Consider the following 23,083-nt stretch of genomic DNA (forward strand, 5'->3'; position numbering starts at 1 on the left):
ACAAGAGAAGTGTTTATTCTTTCTTTCCCTGGGTCTGTAGCAAACCTGGGATGTGGTGTCGGTGTCATCACATATACTCCAAGGTCTCCATGTATTTCCTTTTAAAATGAAAATCATTTTTCCTGATTTGCCTAGCTCAGAGTTACTGGGGTAATACAATGGGAGGGAAAGTATGAAGTGAAGATGTACCTGTTATCTCACTTAAGCCTCTCTAGAATTGAACATTTTTATTTCCTTATTCAGATGAGGAAGACAGGCACCAAGAGGCTAAGTAATTTGCAAGGCCCCAGGTCTTGGAGGTGGGGAAGCCCAGGTTTGAATCCAGAGCTTTCCATTGCATAACATGCTCCTCTGAGACTGTAGAAATCAGGCAGACTCTTGCAACTCAAACCGAGGCATGTGGACCAGCAGCATCAGCATCACCTGGATGCTCATGAGAAATGCAGAATCCTAGGCCCTGTCCAGGCTGAACTGCATGAGAATCTGCATTTTGATGAGCCCTCCAGATGATTCCTATGCACCTTAAAGTTTAGCAGCACTGCTGTAGAGGACTTCAGATTGAGCAAGAGAGAGTAGACCTCAAAACAAGGTTCCCCTGCAAAGGCTATTTCTGTGTGTTACCACCACACAGGAATCATCAGAATCCAACAAAAATATGCAGTCCTCACAGGAATGAGCAAAGAGGAAATCATTACCAGTAAGCTGTTGGAAGGATGGCAGTGAGCAGTCTTAGCCCTTTCTGTCTGAGCTCCCACTGCAGGGGAAGCGCTCCTCATCTAAGAAAGCCAAAAGGCCCCAAGAGAATGAGTTTTAAGATGAAAACAAATTGTTTTTATGTGGATGTGTTGTGTGTGTTTAATTTTTGAAGACAATATGAATACTTTTAGAAATGAGAGAAGGAAAAATCAGGAAGAAAGAGTTTAGCCAAGCTGATACAGCCTAGCAGCTTTCCCATTCAGGGGCTCTCCTCCTCCTGCCCTTTGAGAGTATCAATGCATTTTGATTATTTCAGGAGTGATTCATTTATATTACTTTATAGCACACAGCATCCAGCAGGGAGGGAAGCCAGTTAGGTAGAAGGAAATTCAGCTTCCAAGTATCTTTCCCATAAGTGTCTGTCCTCAGGTTAAATCCTGTCTTAGTCTGTTAAGGCTCCAATAACAACCACAACAACAAAATACCATGACTTAGTGCTTATAAACAACAGAAGTTTATTTCTGACAGTTCTGGAGGCTGGGAAGTCTAAGATTAAGGTGCCAGCGGATTCAGTGTCAGGCGATAGTCTGTGTCCTGGTTCATAGAGAAGACTTTCTCACTGTGTCCTCCCATGGTAGAAGGGGCAAGAGGTCTCTCTCAGGCTTATTTTATAAGGGCACTAACCCTATTCCTGAGGGCTCCAACTTTATGGCCCAATCACCTCCCAAAGGCCCCACCTCTTAGTACCATCACCTTGGGTGTTAGGATTGTAACATATGAATTTTTGCGGGGACATAAACATTCAGACACCGTAGCAGACCCTCCACATAAGATGCTGCCTGCAGAACACAATGAGTAGGAAATGCTGTGCCCGAAGGCCAGGAAACAAAATATACAAGCCAGTGCTTTGAGAAACATAGGAAAGCATCTGAGCAGCACCCTGGGTGCCAGGCTTGGGGGAATGTCAGTCCACTGCAAAGGGATTCTCAACCTCTGGCCAGAATATCCAGTGGGATGGATTCTGAGGGCGACTGCCCCATCTGGGCCTCTGCTCCTTCCTGGCCTTTCCCCAGTTTTTCCTGTTGAGGCCACACTGTCACCACACCCCTAGGGGAGCTGGGACTTTTTTCAAGTGATTTTTTTTTTTTTTTTTTTTTGTGATGGAGTCTCACCCTGTCACCCAGGCTGGAGTGCAATGGCGTGATCTCGACTCACTGCAACCTCCACCTCCTGGGTTCAAGTGATTCTCCTGCCTCAGCATCCCGAGTAGCTGGGATTACAGGTGCCTGCCACCATGCCCAGCTATTTTTTTGTATCTTTAGTAAAGACAGGGTTTCACCATGTTGGCCAGGCTGGTCTCAAACTCCTGACCTCATGATACGCCTGCCTTGGCCTCCCAAAGTGCTGGGATTACAGGTGTGAGCCACCGCACCTGGCCATTTCAAGTGATTGTAACACACGTTCTCATGTTTTAGCATTATGATTTGTAATACTGTATTTAACCTTTATAGGTCACTTTTCTGAGACACCGAACCTGTCTGTGAAGTGTACAGATTCCCTGAAAGCGTCAAGAAGCCATTTGTCCTCATTGTCCCAAACATTCATTGTATCCATGGCTCCAAAAAGAATCAGTCAGGAATACTACAGAGGCCTGGTTGCTGCCTTCTAGGAACTTGTAGGCTAAGGGAGAGGTCGTGACACGTAACGTCCTTGACTGCATATGTCAGCCCAGGCATGGATACTCACTTCTGCTGAATCAAAGAGACTCTGCATATACTAACATATCTACAAGCCTGAAGTCCTATTGTAACGTTGGGCTTCTTCCCCCACCCTCATCCCCTGTCTTCTTGTACTGGCTTCCAATTTCAAACTAGCCAAATGAGAATTGGCTAAACCAATTTTTCTAGTCTTTCTCTCCCTTGGTCTTCTGTTTGTTTTGTTCTAATTTTTCAAAAGTCTGGACGAAAGGAATTTGGGCTGGGATGATACCATCATTCTGTCACTTCTAAATTCATTCTGTTAACAATTTTTAGAGTCACATGGGCAGAAGCTTTGATTTTGAAAAACTATGCACTTTTAAGTTTTGACTCCAGAAGGTAATTTCAACTCAGCTGTAAACAATTGGAGAGGGTGAATATGAAAGAGGAACTGCCTCACCAGGCTTCCCCCACCCCGGGGTCTGGAGTCCTCCCTGCCTTTGTGGCACCTGATTTCAGAGATAAAGAATTTCAAGGATATGCTAGAGCAGGGAGGATGTAAAAGGGAAAGACAACTGCAGTTAGTTCAAAACCAGACTTGTGAAACAGCCCTGCTCTTTCTCCTTTCTCCCATCCTCCACTCACTCACTGATGCCTTCCATCACCCGGAGATTACAGGGAAGGCTGGTTACTGACAGCTGGGCAGTTTGCACAATAAAGTTTAACGGTTTACATCTCTCTGTACAACTTTGTCAATGTTTTCCATGGATCACCTTCTCAGGTGAGCCCACTGACTCCTCTCCTTCTTCTCTTTCCCTTCAAGCGTGCAAACGCAAAGAGCAAGAACCAAGCAAAGACAGGAACAATTCCCAGAAGAAGTCCCGCCTGGTGTTCACTGACCTCCAACGCCGAACACTCTTCGCCATCTTCAAGGAGAACAAACGCCCGTCGAAGGAGATGCAGATCACCATTTCCCAGCAGCTGGGCCTGGAGCTCACAACCGTCAGCAACTTCTTCATGAACGCCCGGCGCCGCAGCCTGGAGAAGTGGCAAGATGATCTGAGCACAGGGGGCTCCTCGTCCACCTCCAGCACGTGTACGAAAGCATGATGGAAGGACTCTCACTTGGGCACAAGTCACCTCCAAATGAGGACAACAGATACCAAAAGAAAACAAAGGAAAAAGACACCGGATTCCTAGCTGGGGCCCTTCACTGGTGATTTGAAAGCACAATTCTCTTGCAAAGAAACTTATATTCTAGCTGTAATCATAGGCCAGGTGTTTTTTTTTTTGTTTTTAATGGCTACGGAGTCCAAGTGCAAGCTGAAAAATTAATCTCTTAGAACCAGACACTGTTCTCTGAGCATGCTAAGCATCCCAGAAACCCAAATGGGGCCTTCCTGGAGTGAGTCAATTCCAGTATGGTGTCAACCAAGCTCAGGATTGCTTAAAATGTCATCCGTCCCACTTCAGGTCCTGTCAGCTTCTTGCAGTCAGAGTTCCTATGAGTAACAATAGGAGTTTGGCCTATGTAAGGACTCTGAGTTTAGGCTTCCAAGCTACAACAATAAGAGAAGAATCTAGCAACAAGAATGACCTCATTTGCTTTCCACATGCTTAGCCTCATTATACCATGTTAGGTCCAAGTTCACAGCCATAACATAAAATACAACAGAATGGTAATTACTGAGCACAAGTTTTAAATATGGACGTTAAAAAAAAAAAAAATCCAAGGACCTGTTTTTCCAACCCAGACATCTTTTCATTGAATGATTTAGAAAGCTTTAAGTTGATCCAGCTTACAATTTTTTTTTCTTTACCTCCTGGAAATCTCATATGGTCTTGGATCCGTCAAAAAAAACCAGTCAGTTCACTTGCGCTCAAAGTATCAAGCACAACAAAGATAAACAGAAGTAAGGAAGGTTCTGGGTTCACCACATCTGGATTTGCAAGACACCTATTGTGAAGTCATTAGGGAATTGATGAGAACATGGCTTCAAGCACATTTTGCAGTTTGCTACAAATTCTGTTGTACATAATGCAGACGCACACTCAGGAGGCCAATTTAACTGTTAACGGTGCATGGAGCGAATGCAGCATTTTAAAAGATCTAGGTTTTTTTAGATCATTAATGTGTCCTTCTTGGTTGATCAGTCATCTGGTCCCTCCTACTGTGTGTTATGACCACCACGTAATCCATTCTCACTCTTTCTGATTTGGGGTTTTTCCTCATCCATCCTATTAGTAGGGATGTTTTCTGTGTTTTCCAGCAAGAAAAAAAAATCAATCAATCAAACCTGCATACATGTTACTCATGACTGTCATCTAGTCCTAAATCTCTTCTGTTGTTGAATCATCCTTGCAAAACAGCTGAATAAATCTGGAGAAAACACAGCACACCAAAGAAGCAGAATACTGCAAACCAAAGACATTTATGACTTGTCATTTTCTAGCCTAAAAATACTGTGATTACTTTTAGAAATCAGAAAACCTCTGCAACTCCGAATGGCATCCAGCCCTTGCATTTGGCGCATCATCGGGCTGAGCAGACCAGCTACACCAAGGACGTTAGCCAAGCCACCCAGAGGGGTGGCTTTGCCACACCAGTTGTCACCTTCCCATAGCAAGTGGAAGAGCGCCCACAGAACTCTGGGAGATTGCAAAGGTCACAATGTGCATATTTACCAGTGAATGGCCCCAGGTGGGGCCACATGGGGGTGTTCAAAGCAAGCCAAACGCTGCAATGATTCTTTACAGACACTTGAGACTGACTTTTTTATGAATTACTTAATCGAAACCAAAGAAACTTTTTCTGCACCTACTTCTGCAACAAACAAAACTGTCCCATTAAAATGAATAAATAAATCCGTAAATCAATGGAAATCACCACCAATAAGAAGGAAGCACGCCAGAAAATAAATGAAAACAAAAACAGCGAGACACACTGTGTTCAAACCGATCTCTTGGGACATTTTTTGGAAGCAGATTTTAAAGAAAGGGTTGAGACAAAGATAGAAATAAGGAAGAGCCTCAGTGGCTGCTGCTTCATTAGACAACTCATGTGGTAATCTTAAAGTTGAAGATTGTCTTTAATTTGTGCCTATGCAGTTTTTCAAAAGAACACGGAACAGAGCAACAGAAACCTCAACAGCTACAATACCAAAGATAAGGATTTCTCACACCTTTTGTTTCAGTTCATTATCTCCTCTTGCCTGGCTAAAATACTAATAGCGCCATTGATCTGTATAAAGGTAATCAATTATGTTTCTCTGAGCAACAAAAGGAAAGGGCCATTTATTTGATTTTATTGTTTCCTTTTCATTTTGTTTTATGGTTTTTTGCCCCAACATGGAATCTCTCAAAAGTTTCCATGGACTCCAAGTTTAAGATGTTGGGATATTGAACAGTTCTCTCTGCTCAGCAGAGGGTAGGGAATAACATTATCATTTGAATGTTCTTTGCTTAACCCTTAGACTTGGTTCCTTCTATGTTCAGAGTCTCATCGTCAGGGGAGGGAAAGGGAGTGAGGGTCAGGGATAGGGGTCTTGGTGATGCATCCTCTCCCGAGCCACAGAACCAAAGAGTTTATAGAGGAATTTACAACCTCGTTTTCACGTGATTGCTACATCCTAACAGGGCTTCATTTTGGGGTGGGGGGAAACATGTAAAAATAATTGCCAGTTTCTACTTTTCTATTAGCTTTTTAAAAATCAGCTGTAAAGTTGCATTTCTAAAGAAAGATATATATAATATATAAAATACATATATAGATCAACTTGACATTGGTGATAACCAAAATTATTGCTGTCCAAATTCATGTCTAGTTTTGATCCAGTGCTTCATTTGTTAAGTATTCGGTTCAGAATTTTTCTCATTTCTCATGCCATTCCAGAGTTAATTTGCCACTGTGGATGATTTGAAGTATTCAGATCTCTATGGAAGTTTCTGGGAAAGGTTTAAAGTCAAGATCAAGCATTTTAGCATTTAACCTGTTGATAAATGGATCCATGGTGTAAATGAGTTTTATTTGTATTCGGAGTCATCTCTATTCTATCCCTCAGCCTCGATTAAGGTGGTGAGTGAAGTACATCCAACAGACTCGTCCCAGAACTGGGTCCTGACAGTGGGGTGCTCATCTTCTGTAACTGTTGGGAAGGCTCGGCGGTCCATTTTCACCAGTTAAAGAATATGAGGCCGGCCCAGAAATCTGTTCTCCAGGAGCTGCCCTGTCCCATCTGGGTGTGCCAGACCCCCTCAGTGAGCAGGTCCACCAAAGGGACTTCTCACAGGGGAAGCCCAATTCCTGTTGCAATGGGTTGATAGATTTCCTCAGGGTGGTAATTACCAATTCATATTTTGACAAGCCTATGTGCAACCACAGCTGGCACTGGGGTGGGCAGTGGTGTTGGGTGGGATGGGGGAGAGTGTCTCAATCCTGGAGAGAAAATATAAAGCAGATTTTAGGGATACTCCTGGAGTCCTGCCCCTGGAGAGCCCTATTGTTGTTCTTTGTGCCCCCTCCTCATTCCCCCTATGTGGGTCTCCCTATGCAGGAGCTGTGAGAGAATGTGACTCTCCACAATTTTTATAATTCATCCTGCCTAGGAGATTGTTCCTTGGCTTTTCCCTTGTGTCCCTTTGTCCCTTGCTCATACTCCATGTTTCCTTTGTCAAAGGACTAAGAAAAGAGCATATTTCAGCAGAGGAATGTTCCCATGTGGGTTGATTTCAACTTGGGTATTTCTAAATGAGTCCTTGTGACATGTGTCCAGTGGAAATGGTTGCTCTTTTCCAGACTGGATTGAGGAATGGAGCCTGTATGATTTGGTTAGTGATTCTTTGACATACTAATCTCAGCATTTGGGTCTCCAGCGTCCTCTGAAGATGTCTAGACCAGTAGAGGCTGCCTTTGTGACCGGACATTACAACATTGGTCAAACCAGTCCTCTGATAATCAGAAGAACATGTCATAATTGTTAAAAAAAAAAAAAAAGGCAAGAATTTCTCCCCAAGGAGCTTTAATAAATGTCTCATTCCAGATAATGTCATACCAGAGAGAAGTGCTTGCTTTTAGAAAATTATTTACATACATATATAAATATATATGTGTATCTATACAGTTATGTGTCAAAATTTTAAGCCCTGTAGAATTTCAATTTGTTAGAAATCTAACAGAAAAAAAATTCTATATTGAAAGGTAATAGAATTTAACCCAGTGAGTTTACTCAAGGATATTTAAATTTAAGTTAATAATTTCAGAGAAAATAACCATTTGGGTTTGGTTATAGTTTAGTATCCATTACCTCAATCCAAGGAAAATTCAAGGCATTCCTCAGCCATCAGCAAAAGGGACAGTGTGAAGGAACAGTTCTCAGCCAAATTTCACATTCTTGAGGCAACAGAAATCAAAACACTCAGAGCCATTGAGTGGAAAAACAATTTCCTTTATTCCTTTACACAAATAGGCTTGCATTGTTTTTGTTTTAATGTGATTTTGGTACTAGGGATGTAATTATTTCATTCCAGGAAATAATAAAGAAAAAAAACAGAGCCAATACATTTCTTTTTTTAAAGGAAACAGCAACAACAATAAAAACTCAACACCAATATGTAAAAGCTTTTCCAAAATGTAAAAGAAGTGTTTAGCTTGCACCATGCATAAAGGTGCAGGCTAGTTGAGCCAAGAAGCATGGCACTTCCTCTGGAGAAATCCAGAAAGAGTTGCTTCTAAGCTCCCTTTTCCCCCTGCAGGCTCTTGGCAATTGTAGGCTTTAGGAAATCCAAAATAATTTTCAATTCAAGCTAAAATAAAATCAACATTTGGAATGTAAATGATACACACACACACACACACACTTTTCTAAGTCAAACAGCATATTTCAAAACCAAAAATAAATACCTTTTAGATAATCAGTTATTTTCTTTGTCTATACTGGGCACCCACCTACTAGTGCCAGTAAATTCAAGTTGAACAGATTTTTTAAATCACTATTACCTGGGTATAGGGGGAAACTTCCCCACTTTTGAAAATGTTGGTAGAATTATAGGAATGTCTGTTTGGTTATCATTACCAAACTGTCATGACAGTATGCCTTTGTAGTGAACTCGGATTTTCAGGAGTTTGAATAGTTGGATATTTTAAAATCTAAGAAGAAAAGGCCTGTTTCCAATGTTGTTGAAGAATAATGGACTCTATTAAAAAGTGGAGAAAAAGATGATACATATGGTCAGGGTTGACCACAAGGCCCAGACACAACTACCTTGGTGATAATCTTCTAGATTCGTAACAGGTTAGAGCTGACTTTTTGTTTTTGTTGTTGCTGATGCTGTGTGATTCAGACTTCTTAGCCTAACCAGGAAGAGTAAGTGGAAATGGTGGATGAAGAAGGGGTAGAGCTGGTGTATCTATAACTTTCTGATATTTGTCTGCCAAACTTGATATATTAGTAATTTTCTATCTTTAGCTAAGACCAAGTCACCCCTGAAACAACAGGAGATTCTAGTTTTAAAATAAGGCCACAAAAATCCTTACTGAATGAAGAATGGCACCCCAGTTGGTTGTGTAAGTCTTATAAGATAATGATGTTGACTTTAAATATGGATGTCTCAATGCCTGTTTTCTATCGATTTGTTTGTTTCCAAGGTCGGGGAGGGAAAGAGGAGAGGGTTTATCTATTTTAGAAAGTCTCAGAATACTTATAAAATACAGAAGAAGTTATTAAAATATATAGGACCTCACATAGTTAGATACAGAACTTACCATTGAGGCTGATGGGCTGTTGTGTGAATCACACAGGACCTTAAATGAGGCTCATTATTCTCAGACACCAAAATGACTCTGACAGCCTGAAGCAGTTTTTGCTAGAGCCCAAGCTTTCCTTAGAGGTTTTGGAGTTAGGTTGATTGGAAGTAACCAGCTAATACCTTTTCTAGTGGAGAAAAACACATTGCTACCAGCTTGTTCATCCCATAGAAGTCTTCCACTCTGCTCCATTTTTAGCAGCAAGCATTTCATGTAGCATAAACCTTGGCAGATAAGTGTGCCTAAGGCTTATACAGTCTATCTGCTTGGATGTATACAGATTAGATACATATTTTAACATGTATTCTCATAGATGACTTTATAACAACACACGTCACCTATAGGTGTCTAGACTGTGTACATACAAGTGTGTACAGACATGCTTCATACGTATATACTGTAATCCATTACAACAAATAAATTTTAAATCATCATTTAACATGTATGTGGTACTTCTACAGTGTACATTGTTTTCATTATTTGTTGTAACATTGAAAACCATAGTGCAGGGAAAACAAAAGTATCCCAGCATCTTCATCCTGTACACTTGGAATTAATTTCATCTGGGCATATCCAAGATAAACTCAACTTTCAAGAAATCTTGTATATTATTTAATCATCTGTGTTAGGATGACATCTGTGCTTGATGACTTTGGTTGAATAGCTTTATTCTGGATTTTTCATAACTGAAGCTAAATCCAAAGACCTGAAAAAGGACAAAAAGAAAAAAAAAAGAAAAAACAAAGAAAAGGAAGAAAAAATAGTAAAGTCAAGCGCAAACCACTGGGGAGACAGTGGGCTCTGGTTTCCAGGATTGAGACAATGGTACTGTGGTCTTGGGGAGACTGCGTTAGCTAGTGGGGAGTGGTGATTTTTTTCATGCTTGTCACATCTAAATGGTCTTTAACATGAGAAAGTTTTAGAGGTTATAATTTCCTGCTTTGTTTTTATTTAGACTATCAGAAGAAGTTATACATGTTGTCAGTCAAAAAATGAAGACACCCTCTGCCCCACCCCACAGAATGTTTTTTATCTTGTCTCTTTGGGTTATGACCCAACGAGCTAAGTATCATTAATGTAATTAACTTATTTAAATTAGTTTCTAGTATGTAAATGTATAGGATTTGGGTAATTATTTAATCATCCTTCCTTAGTTTGATTCTACTCCTTGTACTTATTTATCAAAACCTAGACCAATGGTGCATCAGAGATGCAAAATTCTACTTGGAATACTCTTGAAGTTTAGTTTGCTTTATAAAGCAGTGAAATTCTGTTACAGACAGGGAAGAAATACAGGTTACAAAAAGAAAATTTGGGATATTCTTCCCTCTTAAGTTAACTTTTAAAATAGTCTAAGTAACAATTATTAAATTATTTAACTTAAGTTCGCAGCCCCACCTGGTACCAGGCGAACTTCATCTCTTACTTATTGTGGCCCTCAGAGCCTTCATATTGTAACTTATTTATTTAACTTATTCAGCATCTGTGAAAGGTGCACTGTATAGTTTATATTTTTAATTTAAAACAACAGAGAGCGCTGCAGTTTGTTCGCTGTCAGAACAACAGAGCAAATTTTGTGGACAAGCAATGACTATTCAGCCTGAACCTGTGCATTCAGAAAACATAAGCTGAGACCCTGCTTCACCAGCCTGGATTTCGGGGCTTCTATACAGAAACTGGAAAAATAAATTTTAAAAAAATCGTAAACAAAAAGAGAGAAACCCTTACACTAGCTGCTTCCAAGAATGAACTCTGTGTGTATGTAAAGCAACAAAACAAAAAAGGAAAAAAACAAAAAGCAGAAAAAAGAAAAAAAAAAGGAAAAACTTTCTATTTCTAGTGAGAACCAAAGAAGGCTACCTCACTGACTTTTTCCATTTGTAATTTTAATCGTGTTGATGACACCAAAGATACCAAAGATTTCTTTCTCTGTGCGGTCTGCATCTTGCTTGTGCTCTTTTATAATTTGAACGATTTTCTCTGACATATGGTATGTACAGCCACAGCTCAGATACCCCAAAGAAATAATTATCTATGCGACGGCAGCTGCTAATTTGGAAAGGGATATTTTCTGTGTTTCTCTTATATGTTTGCTGTCTGCTCCACATGTTCAAGATGCGAGTTCAGATGCTGCTGTAATTGGATTCCTTAAATTCTGATTACAAATTGGGGAAGGAAACTGGTTGGAAATGGCCTTCAGTCCTAGCCATGGCCTCTATCCCTGCTGGGACCTATCACAGTAAAGATTGCCAATTACTGAACCACAGAAGCTCTGACCATTGAGTAGTTGAGCTGGAAGAGACCTTAGGAATCATTTAGTCCAAGCCCTGGTGGCCCGGAGGAATGAAATAGTTATCCAAATCAAATAACTCTTGAGAGTGGAAGCCCACACACGCCTCCTAGTTCCTGCCCCAGTGCTCCACCTATTGTGCAGTGCTACCTCTGCATGAGAGTGGTCCCACATTGACAAATAGGACGGTGGCAATCCTTTAGCAATGAGCAGGGACTGGGGTTTATCTCTTAACATTTTCAGCTGTAAAATTAGTCACAAGCATTTTCAGTGTCCCGTTAGTACATAGTCACATATGGTCGGTTGCTTCGTGAAGGTGGCCTGCCTTGAAACACTAGGGCTCATATGGGATTTTTGCCCTAGGAAAAACATGTTGATCCCAACAGTGTGATCACTTTTGAACCTTTCCATTACAAAGCATTGTATAAATAACTTTTTAATTCAATGGGAGGAGAAAGTTCATTCTTGGCCTGTTGGCTTTGATTATTATGGGTACTTTAAAGTCAGTATTTATCAAGAAAGGGAACTTGACCACCATTGGCACATGTGACATTTCAGCTCTTCAGCCTTTTCCTTTTTAGTTGTAGGTGTTTACATTTCACTTCTAAGCCAACTCTGTATTTATGAGAGAAGTTTAAGCCTTACATCATTTGATACTAAAGGGTTATTCGTGGTAAATGAAAAATGACCCAAAAATTACCGAGGAATATGCCAGTTTAAGAAATGGCTACTTAAACTTGCTTCTCTCTTTCCTTCTTACTCATGAAATTAATTGGTCTTCTTCAAGTTTCTTTAGATTCCATTAAATGATTAAATCACTATTAAGAGCCATTCATCAACGTGATTTGTGTGTTAGCCAATGAATCTGTCTCAGCTTCTGACCAAATGGGTTTTAGACAAATGCAAAGATCTGCCTCTAGTCCATATAGCTCTTTTTGAGTGCTAGTATTTTGCATTTCACATAATGTAGTTATCTTTGAGCTTGTAAAGAGACCATTTAGACAAAGAAGCAAAGAGAGGAAGAGACCAATCAACTCATCAGTTCCATGCATCAACAAAGCATAGCCAGTACAGGAATATAGATGGCAGATTGACAAACTGTAGGAAACACTGTTACTCTCTTTCTGAAGTTTTCAAGCACCATCCTATGTGAAAGTTCCCTCCTGTCCAAACAAGCTCAAGGCCCATCTTCTCCCTATACAAGGCAAAGCTGTAAGGCCTTCCTTCCAAAGAGCACATTGCTTTGGTTTTCTTCCTAAATTCCTATTGGAATTAGAACTCTCAGAATGCCTGGGAGACAGAGCAAAGATGACTTAATTCATTGAGCAGCAGAGCTCCCCTATAAGCGAACATCACCTTCCCCATCTTTCCTACTGCCACACCCATACGAGAGAGGATCTAGAAAGAGCGATGGCAGCCTGAACACAGAAAACATCCCCACTTGGCAGACCCCTCCTCAGCAATCCCCCCAGCCTCATGCTTCACTTGCAAAGTGTGACATAACCACGGGACGAGTGCCTTGCTTGAACCAAAGCAACGATTTAGCCAGTCTGGACCTCTCTGTGCTTTTTTTAATTCTTCCTGTGAATACCTCAGCTTCAACTGGGCCTCCATACAGTCAGTTGGTGGGCTTATTGTACTGTGGTGCTTTGCAATGCAACCCTGCAAAGAACAAGATTTGTACTAATACCAAAGGTTCTTTCTCTATGTCTCCTCCTCTGCCTCCCTCGTTCTTCCCTTTTTTCTAGTTCTTCATGGTTCCAAAGCTTTACTATGAACCCGGGCATGTTGGCAATGCAGACCGCGCAATTCCTTACCGAATTTTCTCAGATATACCTCATAGACAATAGTGTTTAGAGTAATGTTATTATAGCGTATGTAATAAATTATTCACTGTTTCTTTTGGTAACTGTGATTTAAAAAAAGAAAAAAGAAAAAAAAGCTTTATACGTTTTAGGTTGTGCTTTTGTAATAGACGAAAAAGGTGCGCTTAAAAAGAAAATGTATGTTTTTTTTTTTCCCCTTTGGATTTTATTTATGCTGGATTGGGGAAAGTTGCAGAATGAGCCCAAAGTTTACAGTTTCATATTTTGCTGAAAAAACAATCTGTGTTCATTTGCTCTGTTGAAAAGAATAATTATTTTCTACATTTGTGCTACTTGGTCTGAACAATTAATTGTTCTGTGTTAACAGTGTAGTATTATGATTAGCAACTGCCAATCAGTGCTATAATTTTATGCATGAGGCTAAAAATTTAGCAGTGTGATGCATTGTGGTCTTAATAGCAACGTTTTTCATTTTGAACTAGATCTTCCCCTTTGGTTCAATGGACTTTATTTATGCATGGGCGCTTATTGTTTGTTAGCAGTTGTGGAACAGTTGTGTATACATTAAACTGTGAAAATGTACACAGTTCAGCCTCAGACGGTGGTAATATTGGTTTTATTGGGAGATGTGTCACCTCGAAAATACCCTTTACCTCTGTTGGGATCTGAAAATGAGTCACATTGAATCGGGTTCCAGCTTTATAATGAGAAATGTTATTCCTAATTTTTGAGTTAGCCAATTTGCATTCCACAAATTGGGATCCTCATAACCCAGATATATCACCATATCTGAGAGGGGTTTGAAAGCAAGTATTGAAAAACTCACCTTTGCATATTTAATTTCCACCAAAAGGAGTTATTTTGGCTTTATGTTCAGGAACTTAGACCTAACTGGCCATGTATATGTAGGTGCAAATTTATCCAGCTGTGGCCCTCTTTGATCTCTGCTTGGGAATGGCTATTTTTGACTGTGTGTGGTTTCTTCTAGTATTTTGTGATCAGGTCAGCTCCCAGTAGAAACTCAAATGGCATCAATATTACTAATTCTTCTCTGCCCACTTCTCTTTTGTCCACTCTCCTAGACATTCCCGCCAACTGTTCCAGTGATTTGGGCAAAAATACGCAGCCATTTCCCAAAACTTCACATGTGCAGCTATCATGGCTGTCCCTCCCTAGACTTGGAGGTGACTCTCACTTAATTTTTACCTGCCCAACAATGTTCCATCTACCGTCTAAAAGGGAATATAAGAAGAAGTTTTGAAACCCACTTTAGGAAAACCATCTTCTTTAAATCCTTCAATTATCTGAGGTCTCTATATGTCAAAACTATTTTTCAGTTTCAGGGGACTGGGCAAACTTGTTCTTTCTTATACTTGGGTTCAAAGACCCATTCTCGAGTTTCATATTTCCCAAACCAAAATGCTTGACATAAAGCCAAATCAACTGCCAAGCACACTTTATTTTGCATAGGAGTATGCAGCCTAGGGAACCTTGGTTGAAAAGCAGCAGTCTGCTATGCAAAATATTGGAAATCACTGACAGTATAGCATTCATATTATCTGTCAATGAAGGTATATTGGGAACATGCTTTCGTGAATAATAAAAAGCAACATTTTTATTTGGCCTTATAAATTAGATTGTGGTAATGTAAACTTTGATATATAGTCTTTTTATTTTTCCCTTATTAATCTGCCAAAGATGGGAACAGATACAAGAATTTTTCAGATTGGCTTTTGTAAGACAGTTGATGATTATAATAGTGTTTAATCTTCCAGAAAGCTTTATATGTTGTTCCACAATAAAATTGATATTTGTTTCAGCAGTTATCCTGACACTCACAAACCCACAAACTGTTCCTCTTAATGCAGATATTGTAGAATCTACAAAGTTCAAATCCATTTTTGATCCAAAGAAAATAGAGGGGTGTTTGAGACATGAGTGTACCCAGCCCTTTTTTTTAATCACAGGCAATGCATGGGTCTGGCTGGTTACACTTTGCCAAGAAGACTTGCCTTATGAAACCCAAGGTATATTTTGTTATGCCATTTTATGTCCTTTTTTTTTTTAACATTGTGGAAAGTGGTATGTTGAATCAAGTGTAAGCTGAGTTTTCCAGACAACTGAAGTAGCTACATCATGAATGTTATTTTGTTATTAAAGGGTTTTTACTCAATGCTTTGTGCCAATGGATGTCCTTTTCCTAGGAGACACAGAACTATGAAATTACCTCAGTTTGGCCTGGTTTTCTCTCCTGCCCTCTTGGGGAAACATGGGCCTAGCCTGGAAAAAGGCAGGTCATAGGCTGGAAGGTAGGTTTTGGTACTAGGAGGAAATCCGTGTATCTGTCAGCTTTAAAGAGAACTGGGCCAAAAATCTCTAACCTCACTCTCTCTGGACTCCAACACTTCCCTGCAATCCTTTGGTCTTGAGTACGTGCCAGCATGAAGGCAGACTCCAATTCATACATGAAAGGCAAGAAAAAGAAAATAGTAACCTTGAATCTTCTGTGGGCCACCAGGCATTCACCTTTCCCCAACTTGCACTCAACCCAGTCAAGGCTGTTGCAGCCCATCTGGTGGCTATACATGGGACATTACCAAAGGCTTCTTCCTCCATCCTGGGGTTGCAAAGGATCCAGGTCCCCTCCATCCAGTGGGGCTCTTCCACATCAGAAGTCCCCTTCCCACCATCCTCTGCATCCTGTTTAGCTATCCCATCTATACCTTTTGGAGATGATTATTTAGAAAACAAAGAAAGGCATGGAATGGGGTTTCCTATTGTTTGCTAGGTTATGTTTTAGCAATTCTCAATTCTTTGAACTGGAAAAATACAAGAGGGAAAAGGAGACCCCACTATCTCCCTGTGCTTTGCTCCCATCTCAGGGGGCAGGGGCAGTGCACGTTGCCTATGCTGTTGATCTGTCTTGGGGGACAGGCTGAATCACAGCTATTGCCCCAGCCAAAAACATGGCCCATCAATGCGTATTTTATCTCTGCTTGAAAGTCCTATTCAAAAAGTTGTAGAGTTTGAGGTTTTTCTCCCCCATATCCTTTGCTTTGGTCCAATTTGGCCTTTAGCATAAGAGTCAGCTTTATCTCTAGGAAAGTTTTTTCAAATTATGACAAGGAACCTGCCACCTGGGAAGAAAAGAGTCCAAAGACTATCTAGCAATCGGATAGGTAGTCATACCATTAACAGATACTTCCTTGAAGGTAGAGTATTGTTTCCTTTCTTTACTGTTTTGTGTTACACAAGTCCAAGTGGTGCCAGCAAACTTCTTACCATGAAATGTTGTAAAACACCTGGCATACTGAAATTTCTGAAACAAAAACACAAGCTTCACATTGATGACTTGATAAATAACCACTAAAGTTTAGATGCAGGGACTGAGATGATACAGGCAAAATCTTGGTGTTGGTTTCTCTTTTAATTCATATCTTCAATCACCTAACCTTCCCTCAATCCAAGAGCAGTTCATTCTTTTCTCCCCAGGTCTAGGATGCCAAAGGGCTTCACAGGAAAAGATAATTAGGGATTGACCAGCATTTCAATTAGTTCTCTTCTTCATCCTTTGCATTTCTCAAAAGTGTTCTCCTGGACCAGAGAGAAAGAGCCAGTCCATTTTTTTTCATTCTTTCTATTCAAATTTTTCCACCCAGACAATACTTTATTAACACAGATACTGTAGATCCTTCCTTGGTCAGTGAATTATTACAAGAGGAACTATCCTTCCACCAAAGTGAGTGAAAACAAGTTCCAGTATCTTTTCTTCCATCCAGTTTTGTTCTCAGAATCCAAGTCAGTCCTGGGTCTTTTCTTTCTTTAGGCCCGGGCCTCAGATGTGTTTATTCTTGCTATTTAAAAATACCTTTAAATTTCACATGCTGGCCTGCAGAACTTGCATCCTTTGTTCTATACTGTTGACTGCTTGATGGTATTGAAAGGTGACTATAATGAGGAAAGAAAGGAGGAGGTAAAGAGAGAAGAATTTGTCCCAGATCTGTTTAAAGTTTTAAAATTAAAAAAGGGACCCATTAAATTATGGGAAAATGGCTATAGAGTGTGAGCCTCCTTTGACCATATTCTCAAAGACCTTACTCTGCCACCTGCCTTCTAGGTAGCTATTCTAGAAACTCAGCCCTTTAGTAGAAACCAACTACCTTTTAAAAGTCTCTTTCCAGATTCCAAAAGGACAAGAGATCAGAGTCACATATACTCCTCTTGTTTTATTTTCTTGCTTTCACAGGTATTATCTCCAAGAAAATCGTAGGGAAAAACTTTAAACTGTTCTTTTCAGTTGATCCCTTTGACATCACCTCTCATGTTTAAAATCAGGAAAACACACCCTAAAATTTGCACTCTCTTCCATTTTGAAAAAGAAAACCCACACACAAATCCACACTATTACCGTCTTTCACCCTGAGCTATATTTCCAAAGTGTATTATAATCCAGATTTTGCCCCATCTCAAACATGTTAAGTCAGACTGTGCTGAAAGACTTTCCAGGGACGGTCAACAGGGTATATGTTCAGTGGCTGCCCTGAAATCCTGGTGGGGATGAGGATCACACTTCATCATCAAGGGGATGCCCATCCCCGATAAGCTCCCAGTCCTTTTGGAAGATTTCTTTGAATGTTAATTGCATTTTCAGTTTTGCTCATTTCCTACCCCAATGTTTTGTCTACAACATCGCTTACACTGGATTCTTTCTATTTTTATTCCTATCATTAAATGGTAGTGCTGTAAATTCTGCAATTAATGTTAAATAAACTGCTTTAATTCATTGACCATGGCTCAGTTGCCTTCTTTCTCTTTTCATGGAAGGAATTAAGCACTCTTCCCCCTACAGCATCCCATTGTGGTTTCATGAAAAACAGTAAATTTGTTGTTAGTGAGACTACAATTTCTATCTCTGACAGTATGCAAGACACATCTTATAATCAACAAACCTGTTATCCTTGTTATAAATCACAAAAGATGAGAGATGCTCCATAAAAACTACCTTTTTTCTTAACCTGTTAACAGTTTAGAGATAGCCTGTCCTAGACTTATCTTTGCAAAGATTTTGTATGAGGTCACATATGGTGAGTCAAAAGAAGGATCATGTTATTGTCACCCTATGGAAGAATCAAGAAAAATAGACAAATAAAAAATAAGGCCTCATACGAAATCTAAACCCTGCCACAAATTAGTTGTATGGCTTTGAGCAAGTCATTTAAATCATCTGGGCTTCAGTTTCTCCACCTGTACAAGGTCAAGGTTAAACCTGGTTTTATCAAAAGTCCCTTCCATCTTTGAATTTGCCCCAGATTTTTGAAAATATTAACATTTTTATACAGATTTTATCTTCGCTTATTATTTTCTCTAAGTTAATGAGCTAATGAGTTTGTTTATCGTTTTATTATTTTATTTTATTTTCTGAGATGGAGTCTCACTCTGTTACCCAGGCTGGAGTGCAGTGGCACAATGGCTCACTACAACCTCTGCCTCCTGGGTTCAAGCAATCCTCCCACCACCTCCGCCTCCAAGTAGCTAGAATTACAGGCGTGCACCCAGCTTAATTTTTTTTTTTTTTTTTTGTATTTTAGTACAAACAGTTTCACCATGTTGGCCAGGCTGGTCTCTAACTCCTGACCTCAAGTGATCTGCCCACCTCGGCCTCCTAAAGTGCTGGGATTACAGGCGTAAGCCACCTCACCCAGCCCATCTATTCATTTTAAATTTAGATATCTGAGATTGGAGACTATTATTCTAAGTGATGTACCTCAGGAATGGAAAACCAAATATCGTATGTTCTCACTGATAGGTGGGAGCTAAGTTACAAGGATGCAAAGGCATAAGAATGATACAATAGACTTTGGGGACTTGGGGGGAAGAGTGGGAGGGGGGCAAGGGATAAAAGACTATGAATATGGTGCAGTGTATACTCCTCAGGTGATAGGTGCACCAAAATCTCACAAATCACCACTAAAGAACTTACTCATGTAACCAAATACCACCTGTAACCCAATAACTTATGGGAAAAAAATTTAGATATCCACAAGCTTCAAAGGAGTCCCATTGGGTTAACCTTTGGTCTAACTCACCTATAGCCCAGCCCATGAAGCACTGATTGCCTTCATCTAGACTGGTGGTTTTCAACCCTGGGTGCACATGAGAATCACCCAGAGAGCTTTTAAAATATACTGTACCTAAAGTCCATCCCAGACCAATTCATCCAATTCCACAAAGGTGGGCCTCAAACATTGGTGTAGCCATTAGCTTTTGCTAGAGTTAGTTTGTTAGTGGGAACAAACCACTCTAAAACATAGTGGCTTAAAAAACAACTATTTATAACTCATAATTCTGTTGGTTGTCAATTGGGGTTGGTCTCAACTGGGTAGTTCTTCTGATTGGGCTGGGCTCACTCGTGCATCTGTAGTCAGCTCCCCAGTTGGCTGGGGGCTGGCCAGTCTAGGATGGCCTTAGTTTAATCAACTGAGCTCTGCTGTCCTTTATCATCCAGCAGACTGGCCTGGGTAGGGTTCCAGGAGATCAGGTGAATCACACAAGGCCCCTTAAGACCAAAGCATGGAACTGGTATGATCACTTCTGCTGCATCCTGCTCACTGAAGGACACCATAGGTCCAGCCTCAGAGGGGTAGGAGTGAAAAGAGATTCCACTTGTTGATGGGAAAAGCTGAAAAAGCACATTACCAACTGAGAAGTGAAAGACTGTAGGCATTTTTTACAATCTACCACAATCTATATTTTTAAAAGCTCTCCCAGAGTTTCTAATATGCAGCCAAATTTGCAAAGCATTATTTCAAAGCCTAGTGCTTTTCTATTTTTTTCTCACAATTCAACACTTATCTGTGTTAACTCCCTCAAATGCCTTTATCGTGTTGCTTGAACTCATTGTATGAAGAAACAATTTACAACTTTCAAACTTGTAGAGTAGGTATCATTACAGGCTGAATTTATACAGATGAAAAAGTCTTCCACAAACCATAGGGATTTAGACACTGGTTTTATTGGCAGGTGAACTCTCAGCCTCAGCTGCTGGTGGCTGCAACCACTCACTAAGCCATCCCATGCCCAGGGCTGGTGGGAAGCCCTGGGAAGGCAGGAGCCACACATGGAGTTCTTTCTGTTGGAGGAATCTTGGGCTGTCTCAGGCACATGCTGAGAATATTACTGGGCCTAGGCACCACCTTGGGGTCCATCATGGAGATCTTGACTAAAAAGCAGCATGGCCTTTGGTTCTAGGATGAAATCCCTATTATCATAATGTGCTGCTTTTGCACCATTCTTCCTCGAATGTCATGCCCTTATTTATTTGCAGACCTTTGGACAGAAAGGAGCATCTTAAGAGAACAGTTGCATAAATAGTCTCAGCTTATGCCAATGCTAAACTAGATAATCACCAAAACCTCTTCCACCTCTGCTATTTCCTGTTTCTAATGATCCATCACTCTTACTCAGAGAAGGAAACAGTAGCTAAAGCTGGCAAATTTCAATGCTAAGAATCTCTGGTCTCAGTTTAGCCACATCAGGATAGCTAAACTAAGAGAAACGCAAAAGTCTGGGTGGGGCCTTTGAATGAGAGATTAGGCTCATTGAAGGAAAATACTTCCACACTTTGGGAGCTCATTGGCATGAGCCCATTTTTTTAGCCTCTGGTTAAAGCCATTTGATGGTGTGAAGTATCCTTTAGTCAAAATGCTTTAAGTTATTGGTAACTGCCCTTGCAAATCTATTCTCTCACTTTTTTCTTCTCCCTGGACTCTTCCCTCCTTAAGTGGGGCTAGGAGGGGGGAAATCACTTGCAAAATGAAAATTAAAAGGAGGAATAAATCCATGTGGATCCATTAAGCATGAGGAAGCATTGGTCAGTCCACGACGGTTCACTGAGCACAATTATTAATAGAATTAATGATGGTGGTTGCCAACCTTAGAGACAGCCACTATGCTGTCACCTCCAGAATCCTCCTTCCTTGATCTGCACAACAATCATTCAGGGGACATAGGCTAGGGCAGGGTGCAACAACATCAGGACCAAGAGGCAGAATTAGCATTCAAACTCAGATGTCTGAGTTGACCCCGTGCAACTGGTCACTCGGTGCTGCACCATGGAGACCTGGAAGTTAGTAAGGCATGCTTCCTCGGGTTGCAGTGATAGAGCATATATTACCAAGTCATTCCTGCTGTGGAGCCATATCAGCTGTATTCCAAATAAGTCACACAGACAAAAAAAAAATGCCAGGAGTTCAGAAGAAATGGGGATCATGCCAAACGGGGCTAGTCCAAAAAGGGCTGTCTCATTTCATAAGATTTCCAAGTACTACAGTTTTATTACTAAATCTAACTGAGCATAACTCAATGCATGGCCAAGTGATCTAGGTTTGTGGGAGTGGATTACATTTCTGCCCCCAGGTAGCTGCTCCCAGGTAACTAACCTAACTACCCCAGGTAGTATTTTCCTCAGATTATCAATATGTAAATGTCTGAATCATGCCTCCAGTAGTACTTCTAGCTCTGATTTGAGAGAGAAACCAGTGGTTTGAGTCAGAAGATGTTAATTCATGTCCTAGGCCTACCTATTACTGATATGTGGCTCTGGGAGAGTCATTTAAATTCCCATCTATAAATTGGGGATAAGAATATAAACTGTATCACTGTCCTGCCTGGTTCACAAAGTTGTGTGTATATATTAATATATCGCTATTAAAGACAACCAACATTTTATAAAAGAGAAATCTGAGGCTCAGAGAGGTTAGGATACTTGGCCTAGGTAACACAGTAGTGGAGCCAGAATTTGAGCCCGGGATCATCAGCTTCAAAGCCCACCTGAAAGTGTCAACTAACATGAATTCCCCTAGTGACAGGAGAGAGCTGCATCATGGCACTGTAGCGAAGCATGCCACAAGACGTAAGCTATTTCTTAACAATTAGCTTTGACAATGGAAGTGCAACTAGTAGAAGAATTTATAAACTTGCTTGTTTTGCCCTGAAATGACTATTCATAAAAAGTGCCATGAGCTGACTAAGCCAATTTGGTTATGCACAATATTTAGGTTCTTGTGGTAGCTAATGGTAGCCACCCAAAGGTTTTGAGATGAGCAAGAGTCAACTACTTCCCCACAACTTCTTGCCAGATTTTAAAGAAAGTGAGTCTGAAACCAAATGTTGCCACATATAGGTATTTACCTAACATGTTTTATTTAGCAAATCAGGCACAGAACCACACATACCACTCACGGTGGGAGTTCTGTGAAGTGTGAGATCTCTGTATTATTGGGAGTCCTAACCATACTCCAGATAGACCTAGGAACATTTTGGAGGCAGGCTTTCATTAGTCCTTGGGCAGCATCAGACAACAGGTAATATTCTAGACTGAGGACTGAACACAGGAACTTTTAGGGATCAAACCTCTCCTGTATTCCCTAAAGCAGGCTAAAGGTTTCACTGAAGTCTTATACTCTGTCCATGCAACAGAACAGAGTTAGGGCTTCCCCAACCCACCTATCTCAAATACCTTTAATTTTACCAGTCACCAGAATCCATTTATAACATTTTCCATGATACAGTGATAGGCGACTGTCTTGTAGTAGACTGAGATGCAGATGGCTGAAGCACTGTTAGTGACCAGCCTGCAGTGAGAACACTCTGAAATAATGTTCACTAACTCCCTGTTCTTGGTTAGGATGATTTACTGCCCCCATATTGAAGCTTGAACAACAGACACACGAGTAACACCAAGCTGTCTGTGCCAAAGTTTATTAAAATAAGT

The 23,083-nt window shown here is 40.5% G+C and overlaps 1 protein-coding gene across 1 annotated transcript in view; it reads left to right on the plus strand.

The window, feature by feature from the left end:
* ONECUT2 (one cut homeobox 2) overlaps positions 1-11,050 on the plus strand; it is a 49,216-nt gene extending 38,166 nt beyond the window's left edge. The window contains exon 2 of the mRNA XM_024235972.3: positions 3,217-11,050. Within this exon, the coding sequence (XP_024091740.1) occupies positions 3,217-3,503 (287 nt within the window). The 3' untranslated portion in view covers positions 3,504-11,050. The remainder of the gene's footprint in view (positions 1-3,216) is intronic.
* The last annotated feature ends 12,033 nt before the right edge of the window (positions 11,051-23,083 follow it).

This window comes from Pongo abelii, chromosome 17 (genome assembly GCF_028885655.2).
Source record: "Pongo abelii isolate AG06213 chromosome 17, NHGRI_mPonAbe1-v2.0_pri, whole genome shotgun sequence".
In the NCBI taxonomy this organism is placed as follows: domain Eukaryota; kingdom Metazoa; phylum Chordata; class Mammalia; order Primates; family Hominidae; genus Pongo; species Pongo abelii.